Here is a 19,094-nt window from a genome sequence, read left to right on the forward strand (position 1 = left end):
TCCTCCTCCTCCCACCCAACCCCCGACTTGAGATCTTTGTGCAGCACAAGTGCAACATTTGCCGTTTAAAACAAGCTTCTCTTGGCTCATTTCCAATCGATTGTCACATGAAGCTTTTCTCTTGCGCAACATTTGGCTAGTTCGTCAAATAGTGTTGGAGATAGAAACTCGCGATCACGCCGTGACAGAATCGATTAGGTTGCACGTTACGAAACGAAACGAAAAGCTTTTTCATGACACGTGCTTTTCTAGTTATCGAAAGTGGGTCGATTGTGTGGCTAATTTATTACACTTCAATCATTGCCGGGATTCCGCTGGGGATTAAACACACTCATGATTGATGTGAATACTTCTCCAAACATGAAAAATAACACAAAGCCTTATTCAATTATTATTTATTTTTTCTTTCGGCTCCTTTTCCTTTTGTCCGTGTTCCAGATGTTGCCGTGGATTGCGGTTGTGTGATAATTTTATTGTGTGTGAAGATGGAAGTCGGCGTGATGTAGTCGGGCTCAGAGGCATATCGGAGTGCGCGTGCGCAGTAGCCGTTTGTGCCATATTGGAATGAGGTCGTGGACCAGAAGTGCGTCAAGCTAACAGAACGTCACGCGAGTACGACCAGAAGTATTCCTCCAAACAAATTCACTATATAGCTTGTCGTGCTGTTAAGCACGTACGTCACTTTTATTTTGAAAGTCACAAACCGGAAGCAAGTATTTAACTCACGCTAGCCTCACATAACTGCTAGCGAGTAGGCAGGCGACGAGAGGCTCGGCATCTAAAAAAGCGACTTGGAAAAACTACTTAACGGTAAGAAACGAATTCGGCGACCAAATATTCACTTACTCCGCACTGTTTGTTAAATTTTGCTGTCAGTGTTTTGCGCCGCGGTGTGGCACTCGTCTTTTTTCCTGCCTCTCAAAAAGACGAGTCCGGCTCGGTCGTGTAAAGCGCCTCCTTATTGCTCGTCAGCCTGTGCTCTCTCTTATTGCTGGGAGCCCGTGACGTGCAGTAACTTGACTCGCTCCTTCCACGCGTCCACGGAGTGTACACACACATATAAACACTCGCACATACATGCACACGTTTAATCATCACTCCGAGGCGAGGTAGGAGACGTCCGCGAGCGGCCATGCGTCGTGCACGCATCAGTTGGAAAGTTAAGGGGCGCAAAAGGGGACCAGTGCACTCTCCCAAAGACACCTAAAAGGGACATTTGCCCTTGAATAACGCGATCGGTTTTATATAATACAAATTATGTCGTGTTCGGCACATAATGTCAGTGTTCTTCCACGTGTTATGTCGGCGCTTGCAAATGCGCTTGGTGGATGATGTTCAGGTTGCGTTGTTGACTGAGTGCAACGCAACCGCCGTGTGGCCTCCAACTTCCCCATTGTGCAACCTGACCGATCCGCGAAGGCCAAAGTAGAGAAAACATAGTGACATGAGTGACACTTTTTGTTCTTCATGATAGTTAAAATGTATAAACCTCACATTTTTGTAAATGAAGTATTGCATGATATCTTTTTCATTGGACAACACTCATCAAATGACACCTCGCTACAAATAGGCTGTGTGCAGCTTGTATAACAGTCTACATGTACTTTCCCCTCAAAATAACTCAACTCACAGCCATTAATGGGCAATTAAAGGCTGGCAACAAAAGTGAGTACACCACTAGGTGAAATAAGTTGAATGAAATATTAAAAATAATGTAAGGGTGCAGTAGTCACATTTGTGCGATGCAGTGCTATGTATCTAGACTTATGAGAATAATTCATTCCACGACCAAGCTTGTAACTCAGTTTACTTGTATATGAGGTCAATTTAGACCAGGGGTGTCAAACTCATTTTTTGTCGGCGGCCACATCGTAGTTATGTTGTCCCTTGGAGCGCCGTCATCCAAATGTATGATCGCCTTATATGATCACATATACACAACAAATTGATGGATAGCTAGTTTTGAAACAGATGCTGGTAAGTAATTATTTTTCCAGTTTTTTTCAATGTATTTTAGGGGGAGGATTGCTAAAAAATAAAACATTGCAGTATCTCATATCTCAATGTTGTTAAAAGTGAAAATAATTTGCAAGAATGTGAAGTTGACACATGATTTACCTTGGCGGGCCACATAAAATGAGGTTGAATGCCGGATCTGGCCCCTGGGCCTTGACTTTGACACCTGTGAATCCTTTCCAGCCCCAAAAATAGCAATGAATATGTAAAATATGAATATGAAAACCTAATAAAATAGGTTGAGATAGGATCTGAATACAAATGCATGTAATTTTTACTAGCTATCCGCAACCCAATTTTGGGTGCCGACACACCAGTTGAGAACCACTGATTTAATGTATTGACAAACTGAAAATTTTTGTAAAATGTTCTTACTATCCAGTTTTTTTAATTGTGACAAGTCCTTTCAAGAAAACAATGTGCTTGTTGATTTATTTCTTATCTATCCTTGAAGAGAGATTTTTTTTCTGTCCAATCGTGGAAATTGCTGAGCATATCCAGATCACATCGAGCTCATTTTTTCACGTTTATGGTAACATAACCAGATGGCAATTAAACTGAAGAGTTTCCTACAAGGACACTTTCACTCACAACGTAGCAGAAGGTGGTTAACTGTTCTCAGATATTTTCAGTGCCACTCCCTGTGGATTTTTTTTTTTTTCTTACACGCTTCCTTATTCGCTCCAGTGTCAAATGAATTTAAGAGGAAAATAAGAGCGTGACTTAAGTTAATGTTTGCTCGATTTGACACAACATAGAGTCATTTATACGGCTGAATTTAGATTTCATATCTTCATGATGCATACCTGAGGCACTCTGCTTTTCTGTACTGTTGACATTTCTTTGAGTCTGCTATAACTAGCTATCGCTTCAACATGTTTATCAATATATTCCCTGCTGATGGCACCCGCAAGGTCGGAAACATTTCCATTGTCCTCTCGCAACTGAGCACGAATGTCAGGATACACTCTGAAACACGTTTGTTGTATTTCCCTCCCAATTTCTCTGTGAAAGAAAGTGATGCAAAATAGTGATTTCACCGTGAACAAAAGGAGACATAAACATTTTTCGACAATTCATAACAATTCTCAGGTCTCTAATAATGTTTTTTCCCATGCCATGTATAAATATCTCAATATCTCGAAGTATCATTATACAGTCCCAGTCCGTCCCTCGTCGCCCAAAGTATGGCGGGAAAAGCAAGCGCCGATAAAGACAATAAGAGCCTTTTTTTTTTTACCTGACGACAACAACAAAAATAATAAATCAATAAACCAATAAGACACTAATCATATAAAGAATTATAAGCATTCAATTCATCAACTAAGTGGTTATTATGTCAAAGTCCACCTTCCTTTCTAACTACGTAGATGACAATATCAATATCATTTTTTTTTTTTTTTTTTTAACTGAGCGACATTTGAGTGGAAACCTCAAAGTGGCGGACAGGTAAAGATTTTTGGAAATGAGCTATATTTGTTTTCCACGTAAAAAGTGATACATCAACAAAAAGGGGGAAACAAGTGGGCACTCAATCGCACGCTTATATTGGATCGTGGCTAACAACGGTAGTTGTCCGACCGCTGATCAAATGTGATGCTGATGTTTATTTCATTTCATTTGCAAGAAACGCTGTGGCTGTGTGTAATTGTGCCTCTTGTCATGTCGCACTTCCTGCTCAGAGACCTCAGAGGTTTAGGAACGCTGCAGAACTGCTTAATCGCATGCTAAGTGCCAATGAGAATTAGATGCGAAGATTTGCTAAGCGCTTGAGATGTTAGGAATAAATAAATAAATAAAGAGGGAAATAAATAAAGGAGCAAAAAGATGTGTGTGTTTGGGGCTGGATTTGGCCGTTTTACTTTCAGGCTCAGTCAGACTCAGGTGGTGCAGAGGGATTGAGATTTGTAGGCTGCTGGTAGTTATGCTCCATGCACACCATTTACTGCACTCTATATGAAATAGGGGAAGTTGTTTTTCTTCCTGTCTGTCTGCGCATGTGTGTGTGTGTGTGTGTGCGCAAGCAAGCCAAAGTGGTGCTGCTCTGCAGAAGGTTACATGAAGAATGCTTGAACAAAAAAAACAAAAAAATCACAAAAAGACACAGGAAAGGGCAATCAGCAAAGCATTACAAGCATTTTTTACGTGCACAAATGAATTGCGTTATTTACATGATCAGAGGTTACGCTTTTTCACACTTTACTTTTGAGTCCAAGTTTACATGCGTCCTCCGCCACGCTACGGGGCTGATGATGCTCTTTTCAGCTGGTTTAGTGCTTTTAGTGGTTTTATAAGCAAATGGCTTGCTGCTACCTGCTAACTGGCAGAAGCTTTATGATTTATGCACAAAAGAGACCTGTCATGTCTCTTGTGGTTGTGGGGGCTCTACAAGGCAGAAGAAAAAGAAAACACAGAATGCTCCGGGAGTTTGTCAACTTTTGACACTCCCAAGAACGATCAGTTGCCGAACAAAAGTAAAGATTGGTATGTTAAGAGTGGATTTAAATAGATTGCTTTGATTTACCTTTTTTTTTTTTAAAAAAAAAAAAGCACCCAGTAGAGCAGGCCAATATATACATTTATATATACATGCATTTATGTTATTTATTTAATGGACATGTGCATGTTGTTTTGTTAGTTTTGTGCATTCCTACTTGACTAAATGAAGTTCTTGTGGATGGCACTCGCTGCAAACATTATATTTTAAAGGTGAATGTGATTAGGGGAATGAGAGGCACTGTTAATGGCCCCGAATTAACAAAATGCTGCACAGAGGAGACATGCTTTTCTGTCTATTTTCATTCAAATGTAGAAAAAAGTGGCTTTGATGTTAAAATAGACCTGTTTTATATGTGGTTTGCTCCTTCATTATATAACAGTTTAAACCCGCACCATCCATAAGACTGTTATTAACTTCTTTAAGCAGTTGTAGCATTAATTTATTTTGCTGCATCGATTGAAGCGGTGATTTGTATTTTACAATGCGGTCAGTTTAAGGTGTTTACGTGCATTTTCAAAATCTGGATTGAACGGTTTGCAATACTTGCGGCGTTTAGTTTCAGGAAAAATGGAAACAGCCTGAGTGCGCGAGCATCGTTGCTTCCATTATTGAGATCCGTATCAGTTCTAAGAATAGAGGCTGTCAACTTAAGTTCTGTTCCATTGCTCTTTTTTCCCCACTCTTACGTTAGAGAGTGTGACCCCAGGGACAATGAGATCCTCTGGTGTGTATGTATGTGCCGGCGGCGGGGGGGGGGGGGGGGGGGGGGGTAGAAAGACAGAGGGCGGGGTCGGGGGTGAAAGGCGGCGCAGATCCTGGCGGAGCACGGGGGTCACCGTGGCAGTGGGGTGGCCGAGAGGGGGTGGTGTGCGATGTGGGCCCCGGTTTTAATAGAGACGTCCCGTGTGACAAAGACGAGGCTGACAGGCCGCCTGAATGGAGCCGCTGTGACAGAGCAGCATCCCGTTTGCCGCCGTGGCCCCGCCCAGCGCTCCCCTCATTCACGCCGCAGCTCTTGTTGAATCAACTTGATTTCATGTGCGTGTCACAATGCAGCAGGTCACGCTGACGTGTCAACGCTTGATGTGTGTCCGTTCGCTCTTCAGATTTGTAAAACCTGTTTAAAAGTAGAGCTTGGCCTAGATTGGATATTTCACATTTTGTTATACCAGCTGGAGGTGTCTTAACCATTTGACAGTAAAATATGCATCACAAATGAATGGTGATTGCAGGGATGTGTCCTGAAAATGTTCACATTTCACTTGAACTGACCAGATGAATGGAAACTTGAATGTTATGTTTACTTTTATAATAACCGTAAATAATTGGAGGATTAGTGGCATGCTCTATGGTCATCGACTACAATGCCTTTCTTGTTTTCATAATTTTATTTTTCCTTACCACCACCCGAAATGGAAAACGTGTTTAAGGTTGCAATTTTACTCACTTGTAATTGTTTTGCTGGTTTAATGCAATATTGATGATGTCATATCTCACCCGAGTAAAAAAAATATTTTTTCGTGGGGGGTGGGGGGTATTCCAGCCTGACCTTAGTCATTTGACGGATAGCAATCCTCTTGTTTTGTTTTCCAGAGCTCCGAATCTCGGTAGAAGAGGACATCACAGCAGCATGAGCCAGGAGTCGCCGGAGTCTGGTAGGATTTTGAATTTTTCTCTTGTAAACAGCGGAATGAAAAGAGGAGGCTCATATTCCAGAAAGCAGGTTGTAAAAGAAAACAATTGTGTGTTTGTGTTCCAGATGGAGACTGTGCACAGGATGTATCCGACTTCAACTGGGATGATTACTTGGAGGAGACTGGCGCTGCGTCTGTGCCTCATCACGCCTTTAAACATGTGAGCTCTCACTCTCTCTCCAACTTAAGTGGAACATTTTTCAAAATAAGTATCTAAAAATGTGTTGTTTTTTTTAATTAAAAATATCTAGCTAGCTAGCGAGCTAGCTGGCTATCTATATCTGTCTGTCTGTCTGGCGGGCTAGTATGATATATTTGGTGCATATTTTAAGCTCAACCAATCTGAAAAAAATGCAGATGTCTTGTTGGGTGAATCTGAAATCCGATTGGTCAAAAAAAGAAACCGACACGTCAACGTCGTGTCTGTGTGTGTGGTGGGCGGATGCCAGCAGTGAGTATTCTGAAGGCCTTGGGAAAATTACATTGACATGGCAACACATAGAAGATGAAATCTGATTGAGAAAAAAAAACACAAATAAGTGGATGCTGCGCAACCAAGACACACACACTATGAAATGAAGACAATTAAGATGTTGGAAATAAATTATTATTATTATTATTATTTCCTAATAGTTTTTGGGCTAGCAGAGAAGGCCTTTAATGGACTGCCTGCAAGCCAAATATATACATACATATATCATAATCATATGTAGCCATTGGTCATCAAAACTGTGTAGTGGCCTCACATTTTATTTTTCCAAGAACTGACCTTTGAAAAAAGGGCTACATGTGGAAGATTGGGACTGTTGGCCTCCTGCCAATTTGCTTACTAAACTCAGTCAAGTCAAATAAGATATTGCGAGAGATCTATCCCAAGAGCCACTTGCAAGCTGGGCGGCTGACATCACGTGCTCAATCATTCCCACCAAGCTCTCAAACAAACCATGTAGCGGCGTGGCTGTTGTCCAGTTGTGCTTTGTATTCCGTCGTCTCACACTTCTACGCTTGCTGTGATCCCTTCTGCCACTATTTATCGCCAAGCGAGCCGGAAATACAAAGTGAATGCAGCAGCCCAGGACTCTTATTTTCCCAATGAAATTTACACACACTTATTTGTTTTTATCAGCGTTAACGTGCGTACGGTTTGCTTTGTATTTAAGAGCTGCACCACAGCACCTTGTGTCCTAAGGGAAAATCATTAGCATTCCAAATGTGTTTTTTCTGCTTCCACATGCGCCATAAATACTGCACGTGTATGCCCAGCACGAAGGCTGGATGGGCAAACAGTGTTGCGCAGTGAGTTTGCCTTAGTTTGGGCTCGGTGCCTTGCCTTGGGACACTTCGGCACAGCTCCGGAAGCAAAATAGCACCTTTCCATAACAAGTCTTTAACTGGTCTTCTTCGCCCTAAAATGGCGTCCTCAGAGACGAAGCTAATGCAAATGAATTGAACGCGTCGCCACAACCGTCACGTGTCGCCGTCTCAGGTGGACCAAGGTCTGCAGACAGGCCTGACGCCAGGCATGAAGCTGGAGGTGTGCGTGCGCTCGGAGGCTGACGGTCCTTACTGGGTGGCCAGCATCATCACAACGTGCGGCCAGCTGCTGCTGCTCCGCTACGAAGGATACCAGGAGAACCGCAGCGCAGACTTCTGGTGTGACACCATGACGGCCGACCTGCACCCGCTCGGCTGGAGCCGGCAGCACGGCAAGATCATGAGAGCCCCTGACGGTGAGGCTCGGTTGGACTTGCTCGGAATTTAAAAACAGATGCAACATGACGTGGATTTGAGTATCATTCGCTCTTTTCATTTTCAGTTGGCAATCGAAAAACTTGTTTTGGAACACAAAAATAAGGAAAATGCCTGGTTACCAAAGCGTTGTGTGTGTGTGTGTGTGTGTGTGTGTGTGTGATCCACCACAGGTGTGCGTGAGAGGCACCAAGACTGGGAGGCTTTACTTGAGAAGGTCCTGGCTGAGGAGTGCAGCGCGCCTGCCAGCCTGCTAGAATTGGTAAGGCAAGCAAACCGCAGCAGCTGCCCTTCAACCTGAGCAGGGTGGCGCATTTCTCTCGCGTGTGTGCGTCCGTGCCAAGTGCATTCTACTGTAACTGCCAATTTGACAAGTTTGCCAACCTGCTGAAGATTGCTTCAAATGATTAAAGTGCCGAATTAGTCCGTGGCAAAGTATCAGGAGAAATGGAAGGTGACAGTTTTTACCCTCAGACGCACTTTTAGCAGGCATTATTGGCAGCGCATTGGAGTCATATTGTTATTGTGGTTGTGAGAGAAACCCCTTAGCTGCATTTGTCGGAATTTTTAAGAGAATGCAATAACACGTTTCAACTCTCAGTTGTTTTAAGCGAGTCGACTAAACTGTGCACATTTAAAAGGAATGGCATGCATCCCGCTGCAAGAAGGTCGATGGGATTTTTCACAATTTCATCAGAGCTTTTTATTGGCCCAAAGCTACAAAGCTACAGAGGGAGGAATCATTCTTTTCTTATTGTTTTATTGGCCGCTGACTTTGAGCGGGAGGCACTGTACTTATAAAAACTCAGCTATGTGTGTATTTTAATGAAGAAATCGTATTGTTATTATTATTATTATTATTATTATTATTATTATTATTATTATTATTATATTTTGTTGTGTTTTATTTTTGAGCTTCTGCACAGAACCCTGCTGCAGCTGTGGTTGGTTTTAAAGCCCTCCATAAATAAAATTGAGTTGCGTATTTTGCATAATTAATTACATTTGAATTGTTTGTGTAATAAAATGACTGTATGTCAAATGCACATGCAACATTGTTTATTTTACTCATTTTTATTTCATTTTTTACACTGAATCAACCGGCAAATAATTTAATGGGATAAGTACATAAATTAATAATGAATAAGCACATTTACAATATTGTGGCAAACATGGCTAATTTGATGCTGCAAGTATTACAGGACTCTTGCTAATGTTAAAGAAAAGAGCTTGCAAAAACGCACCAATTTGAACCTTGGACGTCTCAACTGTGAAGCAGACAAGCTAACCTCGACCTCACTGTGCTGCGCCTTCAACAGTCAAAATCAAAAACAAATCTATGTTGTGTAAAGTGAAGTGAAATATTGAGTTTCTCCAGTAGCCATGCTTCCCTTCTGCAACTTAGTCATGCAGCACATTTTCTCCCAGTGTGAATTCCTCACCTCGTCTCACTGTGTGGGCATTTGCGTTTGTGTGCGCACGCTCCGGTCTCCTCATTTAACCCCTTGGCCGCTTTCCTCAGCCTCAGCGTGGTCGAGACCCAATGGAGCTGCTGAGTGCCGGCTGCTATGTGGAGCTGCAGGACAGTGTTGACCCAGGGCTGGCCTGGGCCGCTGAGGTAGAGGAGAATGTCGGAGGAAGGCTGAAATTGCGGCTGGTCGGCACAGAGGGCCTCCCGGACACACCCGCGACCCTTTGGCTCTTTTACCTCCACCCACGCCTCCACCCACCCGGCTGGGCTCAAGAGCGTGGCTGTGCCCTCAGGCCGCCTTCTGGTCAGTGGCTTGGACCTAGCTCTGGATTTATATTCATATGTATATATATATATATATATATATATATATATATATATATATATATATATACACATATACATATATATATATATATATATATATATATATATATATATATATATATATATATATATATATATATATATATATATATATATATACACACATATACATATATATATATATATATATATATGTATATATATATATATATATTTTTTTTTTTCATGGCAACAAAAGAAGGAAATTCAATATGCTAATATGTTATAGAGCTAGCAAAGCTTCCCAAGGCTGCATCTAGTGCCAGTATTGTAGGAGATGATGAAAAAATATATATAATATATATATATATATATATTTTATTATTATTTTTTTTTTGTCCCGTCCCCCCCCCCCCCAAAAAAAAAATTGTTCAGATAACACTCATAAACAATCAATATGCGTTTTTCCACTAAAATGGATGGGGGTAGTAGCCAGGGGTCTGAAATTGCCCCCCCAAACCTCCAAAAACAAAAATGAAGAAAGATATATTAAAATCTAAAATTAAAGCCAATTTTACCCGAATAAACATGATTTATGATTTTTTTTTTTTTTTAAATAGCACTTTAAAAACACAAATGACAGGGCAATGGCAAGACACAGATGTTGGTCATAAAAGAAGCAATAAAATCAGTAGGGATAAACATTTCATGCTAAAGAGACTTACTGGGACTTGAATCAACCATTTTAGTGGTACTGTAATTTGTGAATATTAATGGCATGTGAGAGTGATATTCCACTTGTCCGTGACAGAGCAAACCGTTTTCTGTGTTTGGGTATTCAAGAGCGTCACATTTATTAATAATTAAGCTGCAACACGCTCTGCAGGCCGTTTCTCTACTGTGATACAGCTCGTCAAACCTCAGGCCTTATCATTGTCGCTTGGGGCCCGATAGATTTCAAACCCAGATTCGGTGCTAAACTTGTGTTTTATTGACTTGGATACTGTTAATAACTGTGTGTTGCATTGATGTGGTCTAAGTACATGCAAAGAGTACACAAGTACTCTACTAAGTGTTATTAGTTCATCCTCTTTCAATACAGTCTTGTTCTGTTTTTGCGATTGATGGCTTCATAATAAATGACGCAGACTGTGTTTTAACTGATTTGTTTGTGTTTGCTTCAGAACTGTCGACCCTGCGAACAGAAGAAGAATGGGAGGAGGTGAGGCAGAGGATCACTGAACTTCCTCAAGACGAAGCTCTGACTGCAGAGCTCAATAAGGTGCTGACAGCATGAACCTTTTGATTGCTTTTTCCTCATGTGAAGTTTCAGCAAGATATGACTTTTCTCCAAATCATGTGCTCAAAAATTGGGATGAGCCATAGTTTAAGAAAATCATTTGCAATAGATTGTCATATAATTCAGTCACGTCCCAACTAAATAGATGTTAACATCGGGTTATTTAAGTTTTTTGTGTGGCTTATGCACCTGTGGCACTTTACATCAAAGAGTGTTGATGCTCCAAACATAATTCTGGTGTTCCTGTGACAATGACAATAAATCCTGAAATCTGATAATTAAAAAAAGAAAGTGCATACAGACATATGGGGGCCAGCAGCTAATGAAAGAAACCTCACAGATATTCCTCCCTTCCTTGATTCGGGTCAACGTTTTAAGTACAAGACACTAATAATATTACAAGACTAAAAGTTGTCTTTTTGAAATTCACTTGTTAAAATATGACTTTCTCCCCTCCCCTGAAATTGACTTTATTCTCAACATTACAGCCTTTACTCTACAGAAAAGTGAATCTGTTATCGTAACATTATTTCAAAAATAGGAAACCTTTTAATTCCAGTGGCATGTACACTTGGTAATTATGTTTATTTGGCTTTAGAACTATGAGGGGCGGTCCTTGGAAAAATGTCTCAACATTTTTTCTCCCCGCCCAAAAACACAAGCCCTTCCCTAAATCGTGTTCCTAAATTTGCACTTGTGGGGTTGACTCAGGACCAGCCTGGAATTGCTGCTCATTGTTTCAAAGAAGGAATGAAATTGGAAGCCGTCGACCCTGCTGCCCCCATTTCTATCAGGCCGGCCACTGTCGCCAAGGTAACAGACTTTGCTATCAACTCGGCGTCATTTCTAATGTTTGCACTTAATCGCTCTTTGTTGAACAGACAACTTTTGGAAGCCTTTATTGTTTTCGCCATCTCCAGGTGTTCACTGAGCAGTACTTCCTGGTGACAATGGATGACCTTTGTGGTATTGAGGAGTCTGAAGGCTCCGGGCGCTCCTTCCTGTGCCACAGAGACAGTCCGGGGATCTTTCCTGCTCAGTGGAGTCTTAAAAACGGACTCCCTCTCAGCCCGCCACCAGGTTTGTTTTCTGACATCTTGTCCTTCATAATCGCACACTAGATCACTCGTACTTTCTCTCTAAGGCAAACTGTTGCGTTGCTTCGGAACAATCCATCATTATTCTGGTTTGTTTACTTTGTGTTGTGTGTAGGGTATCAGGGTGCAGACTTTGACTGGGCTGATTACCTCAAACAGTTTGAGGCGGAAGCAGCTCCTCAGCACTGCTTCCCCACTGTGAGTCAAAATCACCATTAACATCTGCCAGCGAAGTGCCAGTGGTAATCAAATGTGCTGCTCATTGCTAGCTGCTGATGTCACACTGATGCTATGTGGAGACTGAATGAGATCCGGCCTTGTAAGCAGAAACACAATGGAGCGACACAATGTGAAACTTCCCTCCACACAGCTCGCAACAGCATAAAAAATGAAGTAAAAGCCATTGATAAGTGTAACGTGCAGCTCGGTGTTTGTTATTGTAGTTAAGAGTCCGAATCTGCAAAGATTGTTTATAGATGTGCAAAAATGTATTCATTTCTTTTGTACCTGTTTGTAGCCATCTGGTCTCTATCCCACCACCACAAATTAGCCTCCTGTAAACCAATAATATATTTGCTGAGCAAATCATAATTTCACATTTGTCAAAATATACATGCACGTACGTGGAAGGTAGCCTTGGAAGAGAAATCTTAAAAGTCCACAGTGGCTTGGAACAAAATGGTTTATATATTGTAAATACAAGATTTTCTTCAGATTTTTTTTTTTTTTTTTACCAGACGAAAAGAGCTTTTTTGTTTCTTTCTCCACAACCAGGAAACGTGCGAACACAGCTTTAAAGAGTCCATGAAACTGGAGGCTGTCAACCCGCTGTCACCAGAGAACATTCACGTGGCAACAGTCACCAGGGTGAAAGGCCAATACATTTGGCTCAGCCTGGAAGGTGAGCGCGAGGACTGAAAGAAAGACAGAAAATGGTTTTATTAGGCTGCATTAACACGCGTTGCCTGGTGAAAACTGAAATCAAGAGGCTATAAGACGAGCCTTGTCTCTCTGACCACTTTTGCAGGAGAGAACATTTGGATCATGACATATACCGCTTTCTAAGCATCGTTGTTTTGTAAGGGAAGTCTTGATCTCTTTGTTCCTGTTTATTCAGGTCTAAAACATCCAATGCCCGAGTTGACAGTTCACGTGGACTCGCTGGACATCTTCCCCGTCAGCTGGTGTGAGACAAACGGCTATCCGCTCGTGTACCCCATCAAGCTCACAGGTAGGGATCCCTTCACAAACCACATTTACTGCAACGTCACTCAACAACTTCACCTGCGGTTATTCATATTTTGTATTCATATTTCCGACCTTGAACAAACATTACCATCATAATACCTTATGCTTCATAATACCTAATATGATATGATATGACAAACTGGCCGCCCCCTGAGATGGCGAAAAATGGGTGGATTTTGCTGCTTGACTCATATTTCATATTATTCATATTGCCTTGTTTCAACTAGTGGGTCTGCATAGAACATATTCTTGAAAAAAATATGTTCGGGTTGACTTCCACTTTAAGAGATCAGCGTCTCTTTCACAAGGGCGACGGCACATAGTGTATAAGCGCAGTTACATGGACGTGGCAGTATAGAATAAATAAAAAATGCAATGTTTGAGTGGCAATGCTGTTTTTCAAATATCACAACAACAAACGTCTACTTGTCCCTCAGTAGAAAATGAGAGGAAGATTGCTGTGGTGCAGCCTGAGAAACAGTGAGTATAAATATGGTTTATGAGTCGCATGCCCGAAGTTGACCCGACTGACTCAACTTTCTCGTTTGACTCATTTTTGCATCACTTCGCAGCAGAGCTCCGCCAAAGTCGTCATCACCTGACACTGTTAAGCAGCAGATGGCAAATCAGCCAGAGGCTGGTCAGTGAAATCTGTCATCGACAAAGCACCAAATGTATTCCCCGTGTGTTGCTTGTGCTGATCATTTGCGCGCTGTGTTTTGATCCACGTGGCAGGGCAGGGAAATGGGAAATACTGCTGTCCCAAGATCTACTTTAACCATCGCTGTTTCTCCGGGCCGTACCTTAATAAGGGACGCATAGCTGAGCTGCCTCAGTTCATCGGTCCTGGAAACTGCGTCCTTGTCATCAAAGAGGTCATATTTGAATTATCAATGGATCGTTTTGCAATCCCTTTACTTGAAATAAAAAAGGTCAATATGTCAAGAAATGAAATGGGATTATCCGCATTTACCTTATTTGTGGCTGTTAAACCTGCATGCGGATCTAAGTGCAGTATATTGTGTAAAACTTTTAAGTAGTCCAATTCGAAAAAATGAAACTCATACATTGTCTGTATCCACTACACACAGTGAACTATTTCCTGGTTTAGTATTTTGGATTTTATTTTACAGCTAAAGAAAACAATTACCATCTTGAGGAATTTCAATGATGCATAAGAAACCATCAATGTTTATTACTTGGACTAAATGTAATATTGGTGAATTTGTAGGTGACAACAGCTATTCACTCTATTGTATTACCGTTATTCAATCCGTACTAAATGTACAAGATGCTAATCTTGTGGCACAAAATCTCAAATAAGTGCTTCCTTGATAATTGGACACACGAGACTCATAAAGAATAAACCACCGGGGATCACCATCAAGTGTTTCATTTTCTACTGTTTGTGCAGGTTTTGACACTCCTGATCAACTCTGCGTACAAGCCAAGCCGCGTGCTGAGGGAGTTGCAACTGGATCAGGAGAGTCGCTGGCAAGGCAATGGAGAGACTCTGAAAGCCAAGTGAGAGGAAACACCATTTCATTTACAGCTCCTCTCGCGCCTTTCAAACGACTTGCAGGAATAGCACAAGTGCTCACAGCTGGGCTAGTGTAACGTACACGCTAGGCTGCAAATGTGCTCAGAGAACAAGTGGACGTCAACACGTGCTTGTCTTTTTGTGTTTCAGATACAAGGGAAAGAGCTACCGAGCCACAGTGGAAATAGTCCGCACGGCAGATCGTGTGGCAGACTTCTGCAGGAAGACCTGCATCAAGTTAGAGTGCTGCCCCAACCTCTTTGGACCTCGCATGGTTCTGGAGCACTGCTCAGAAAATTGCTCTGTCCTCACCAAGACCAAATACAGTAAGTGGATTTGTCACCCGGCTGGAGACATTGTAAAGCTTTGATATTTAATATAGTTGAGCCATGTATATATTAGTGCTGTCAAACGATTAAAATGTTTGAACTAATTAATCGCAACATTTTCCATAACTACAGGAAGTCAATAAAATGGAGTTAACTGAGTTAAAAATGTTTTAGTGCATTATGAAATTGAAATTAATCTCCATAGTTAATGCTTTAATTTTGACGGCCCTAATATATATATATATATATATATATATATATATATATATATATGCTCAAATCGAATAAAAAGTTAGGCAAGCATGCAGCAATCATCTCTTGTCTTTGCCAGCTGCATATTACTACGGGAAGAAGAAGAGCAAACGTGTGGGCCGCCCGCCTGGAGGCCACACGAACCTGGAGGCTGGAGTGAAAAGAAGAGGGAGGAGGAGGAAGAGAAGGAAACAGCTCTTTGTTCATAAAAAGAGACGTTCATCAACGTCCGTAGATAACACACCCGCTGGCTCGCCGCAGGTAACTTTTCTTCCTGCAGTCTGCTATTACCCGCTACTGTACATACTGTTCGTCTCATCTTTATTTCCACAGCAGTTTAACAACTGCAGCCGCAACAATGTGCATTACATGAAAAAAGTATATAAATTACAATCATTAAAATCACAATAACATAGTAAATCAGATATTTATTATAATGATACAATGATGAGAGGGAGGGTGAGTGGAGTCTCCACGGACCAGTAGGGCGGCGCAGGTATGCTGAAATTGTAATCCAGTTATCACAGCATGTGTGATGTCACTTGTGTTATTTAACTAGCAATTGAAGACGATTTCTGGATAGTGGTGTGTTGATGTTGATGGAAACTGGCCAGTTAGACCAGCCTCCAGTCCAAAGGTCAAAGGTCAAAATCAAGATAGCCGCCGCAACCAGTTTTCACACTACGCATTACAGTTACACGGCACCGACTTCAAAATAAAACTCTAGCAAAGCATTGATGTCCATGTATTATTTGTTAAACACTTGAACAGTATAAGGGTTAAACGATTATCTGATCATTTTAACGCATCTGCCCCACTTCCACTGAATGTCTGCTAACAGAGCATCGGCCTTCTTGTCTGTGGCTCACAGGGCAGTGGTGAAGAAGAAGATCTCGATGAAGACGACTCCCTAAGTGAGGACTCTGGCTCAGAACTGCAAGACGATCTTCAAGATGATTCCGAACAATCGGTAGAAAAGTCGCAGCCCCCCACGCCGTCCCCATCCCCGCCTGCAACACCCAGGCCCACGCGGCGGCGGCGGAAACCCCGCTCGCCTTCTTTCTCCGACGATGAGAACCACCCTCCGTCACCAAAGGTAGTAAAAAAAAAAAAAAAAAAAAAAAAAAAACATCGTGTTTATGGTTGTTGTGCGATGTAATATTGCAAAATTGAACCCATGCTTGTTGCGAAGCAGGTTGAATGTTCACAAGCTATAGCCATTTTCGACATAAAAACTCACTTAAACTGAAAGTGTTGCCTGAGTATGAAGAATTTTGTCCTTAAAGTGAAAGTCAACCCAAACATTTTTTTTTCAAGAATATGTTCTATGCAAGCCCACTAGTTGAAACAAGGCATTCTGATAAAATGGCCGCCCCAAAAGATGGCTAAAAACCGGGTGGATTTTGCTGCTTAATTTATATTCCGCAAACACAAAATTAATCAGAATGCTGTGTTTCAACTAGTGGGCCTGCTAGGAACATATTCTTGAAAAAAAATATGTTTAGGTTATTTCTTCTTTAACTCTTAAGTCAAAGTTAAAGGATAATTACCGTATTTTTCTTTTGGAATAATCCCTTGTAAACATTCTTGCGGAATAAAAAATACTGTTTCTGTTCTGCACTGGATCTTGTGGTGCTATTGGCCATACTTTTGTGGCTATTCGGTGTACATACCAAACATAATGCAATCACGAATGTTTTCCTGTGGCGTCAACATCAAATGAAGAGTTTTAGGATTTGGATTGGACAACACCAGCATGTGTCTTGGATTGCTCTTCTTTTGCAGACGTCAAAGACAGAACCTCCTCAAAAGTTGTGTTTGGACACCAGTCCCCTAGAGTGGAGTGTGACTGACGTGGTTCGTTTCATCAGGACTACTGACTGTGCACCTCTTGCGCGCATTTTCATGGATCAAGTAAGAGATAGACAGGCACACATGCACGCACAAGTTCCTCAGGGGTAACTCCAATCTGCTGTAACAACGGTCAAACTTGTCCTCGTAGGAGATCGACGGACAGGCTCTTCTGCTGCTCAATCTGCCAACCGTGCAGGAGTGTATGGACCTCAAGCTGGGACCGGCCATCAAGCTGTGCCATCACATTGAGAGGGTCAAACTGGCATTTTATCAACAGTTTGCCACGTAGCTGAAGGACAATAAGCAAACGAGGGACTCTTTATTCATATTTGAAAGGAAAAAAAAAACAATCTCATGTTCCGTTTTGACCTTGCTTACACTGGATATCACTTTGACACCTGCACATGACCATGTGGCGTGGGACAACAATAGAAGCGAGCTGGAAAGAGCAACATCAACGTTGAGATTTCTGGGTGTTTAAAAAGAGAAAAGTACAAAAGACAGCTGCAAAGTGTAAATAAAACACACACCAGGCTCTCTTCAGGTATGGACTGAAATTAAACCAAGAGTTGCCCTGAAGCCTTTGTATAAGTTTGAAAGCCTTTATTGAATTGTATTTTGAATACAAGATGATTTTTGAGGCTGTGAAACTTAAAAGGAAGAAGTAAGTTTCAGAATAGGCTTTTTAATTTATTTGTCTTCTAAGTGCTCCAAATCAACCACCCCCACCCCTTTTTTGGGGGGTACGTGAATATTTCTTCATGCGTGCTTGTAGATATTTGATATTGTTGTGTCAAGGCAGTCTCGCCCCCTAATAGGTATGCTCACATTCACCAGTCCAGTTAAAGTGTAAAGAAAGTTGGTGTCATATATGAATATAAGCGCTTGAAAACAGCAAATCTGCATACAGTGAAAAATCCCTCCTCAGAAGTGAGACCCTTTGATACTTGAACTGCATTGTGTCCCAGTGATGTAACAAAATGTATCAATATGAACCTTCAAGCCATCTTTAAAACAATTTGCATAATTCTCTTGAAATGATCATGGTAAAAAATGTCATTGAGTGATATGATTTGATTTTAGTGAGGAAAGAGCTCATTGTTATCTAGTTGTGTTATGATACATGGACACTAATGCAGGCACAAGAAAAACCATGCACCGTATAGCAATACTGAAGTGACTGCATGGTTGTACATAGTGTACACAAATATATTTAGTGCAACAGGGTAATTAAATGAAAAATGATTGACATAAATACTCCTAATAAGCAATGTGGAAATGCTCTAAATATTCACTATATTTGCACAGAATAGTTTCAACTCTTTCAATTAAACATAGTTTATTTGGAGCAGTATTCCGGTGATTATTTGACTCAATTTACAACATAATTTATTTTGTAATTAACTCAAAGCAAGCAGCAAATAAACCGACAGATTTAAAGCTATGGGATGCTTTGTAAAGAAAAGAAGGCGTTCATTTAACTAAGTCCTTGTAGTGTTATTGACTGTAATGAGTAATGTTTGTGTTTTTGCAACAAAAAAAAGCTTCTGTAGATCATTTTGTTCTCTCGTTCGTCAATTGTTACAATCAATGCCATGAAATGTATTTTTTATTTCCTTTTTGAACATAATTATTTAAAGAAAACAATGCAATAAAAAAAAACTCCCATCTTATTTGATAACGCAGTTGACCAGTCTTTCCGCACATCATTTCCCAGAATACATTTCGCTGACGCGTG

At 41.2% G+C, this 19,094-nt stretch overlaps 1 protein-coding gene across 4 annotated transcripts; it reads left to right on the top strand.

The window, feature by feature from the left end:
• The first annotated feature begins 715 nt into the window (after positions 1-715).
• sfmbt1 (Scm like with four mbt domains 1) lies at positions 716-19,029 on the top strand. 4 transcript variants are annotated; one of them, XM_086039932.1, is made up of 21 exons: positions 716-810; positions 6,110-6,171; positions 6,276-6,370; positions 7,697-7,940; positions 8,133-8,221; positions 9,482-9,734; positions 10,921-11,018; positions 11,748-11,849; positions 11,957-12,116; positions 12,249-12,331; positions 12,908-13,034; positions 13,251-13,364; positions 13,819-13,861; positions 13,954-14,021; positions 14,117-14,256; positions 14,796-14,905; positions 15,072-15,247; positions 15,582-15,763; positions 16,374-16,598; positions 17,288-17,416; positions 17,505-19,029. In XM_086039932.1, the coding sequence occupies exons 2-21, from the start codon at positions 6,147-6,149 to the stop codon at positions 17,643-17,645; spliced, it is 2,604 nt and encodes an 867-aa protein (XP_085896058.1). In that variant the 5' UTR covers positions 716-810; positions 6,110-6,146; the 3' UTR covers positions 17,646-19,029. The 4 variants fall into 4 exon arrangements, with proteins under 4 accessions (XP_085896058.1, XP_085896060.1, XP_085896059.1 ...); XM_086039934.1 differs by having other exon boundaries at positions 13,957-14,021; XM_086039933.1 differs by having other exon boundaries at positions 13,822-13,861.
• Positions 19,030-19,094: the final 65 nt, after the last annotated feature.

This window comes from Filicampus tigris, chromosome 9 (assembly GCF_054856515.1).
Source record: "Filicampus tigris isolate MCC_2025a chromosome 9, RoL_Ftig_1.0, whole genome shotgun sequence".
In the NCBI taxonomy this organism is placed as follows: Eukaryota; Metazoa; Chordata; class Actinopteri; order Syngnathiformes; family Syngnathidae; genus Filicampus; species Filicampus tigris.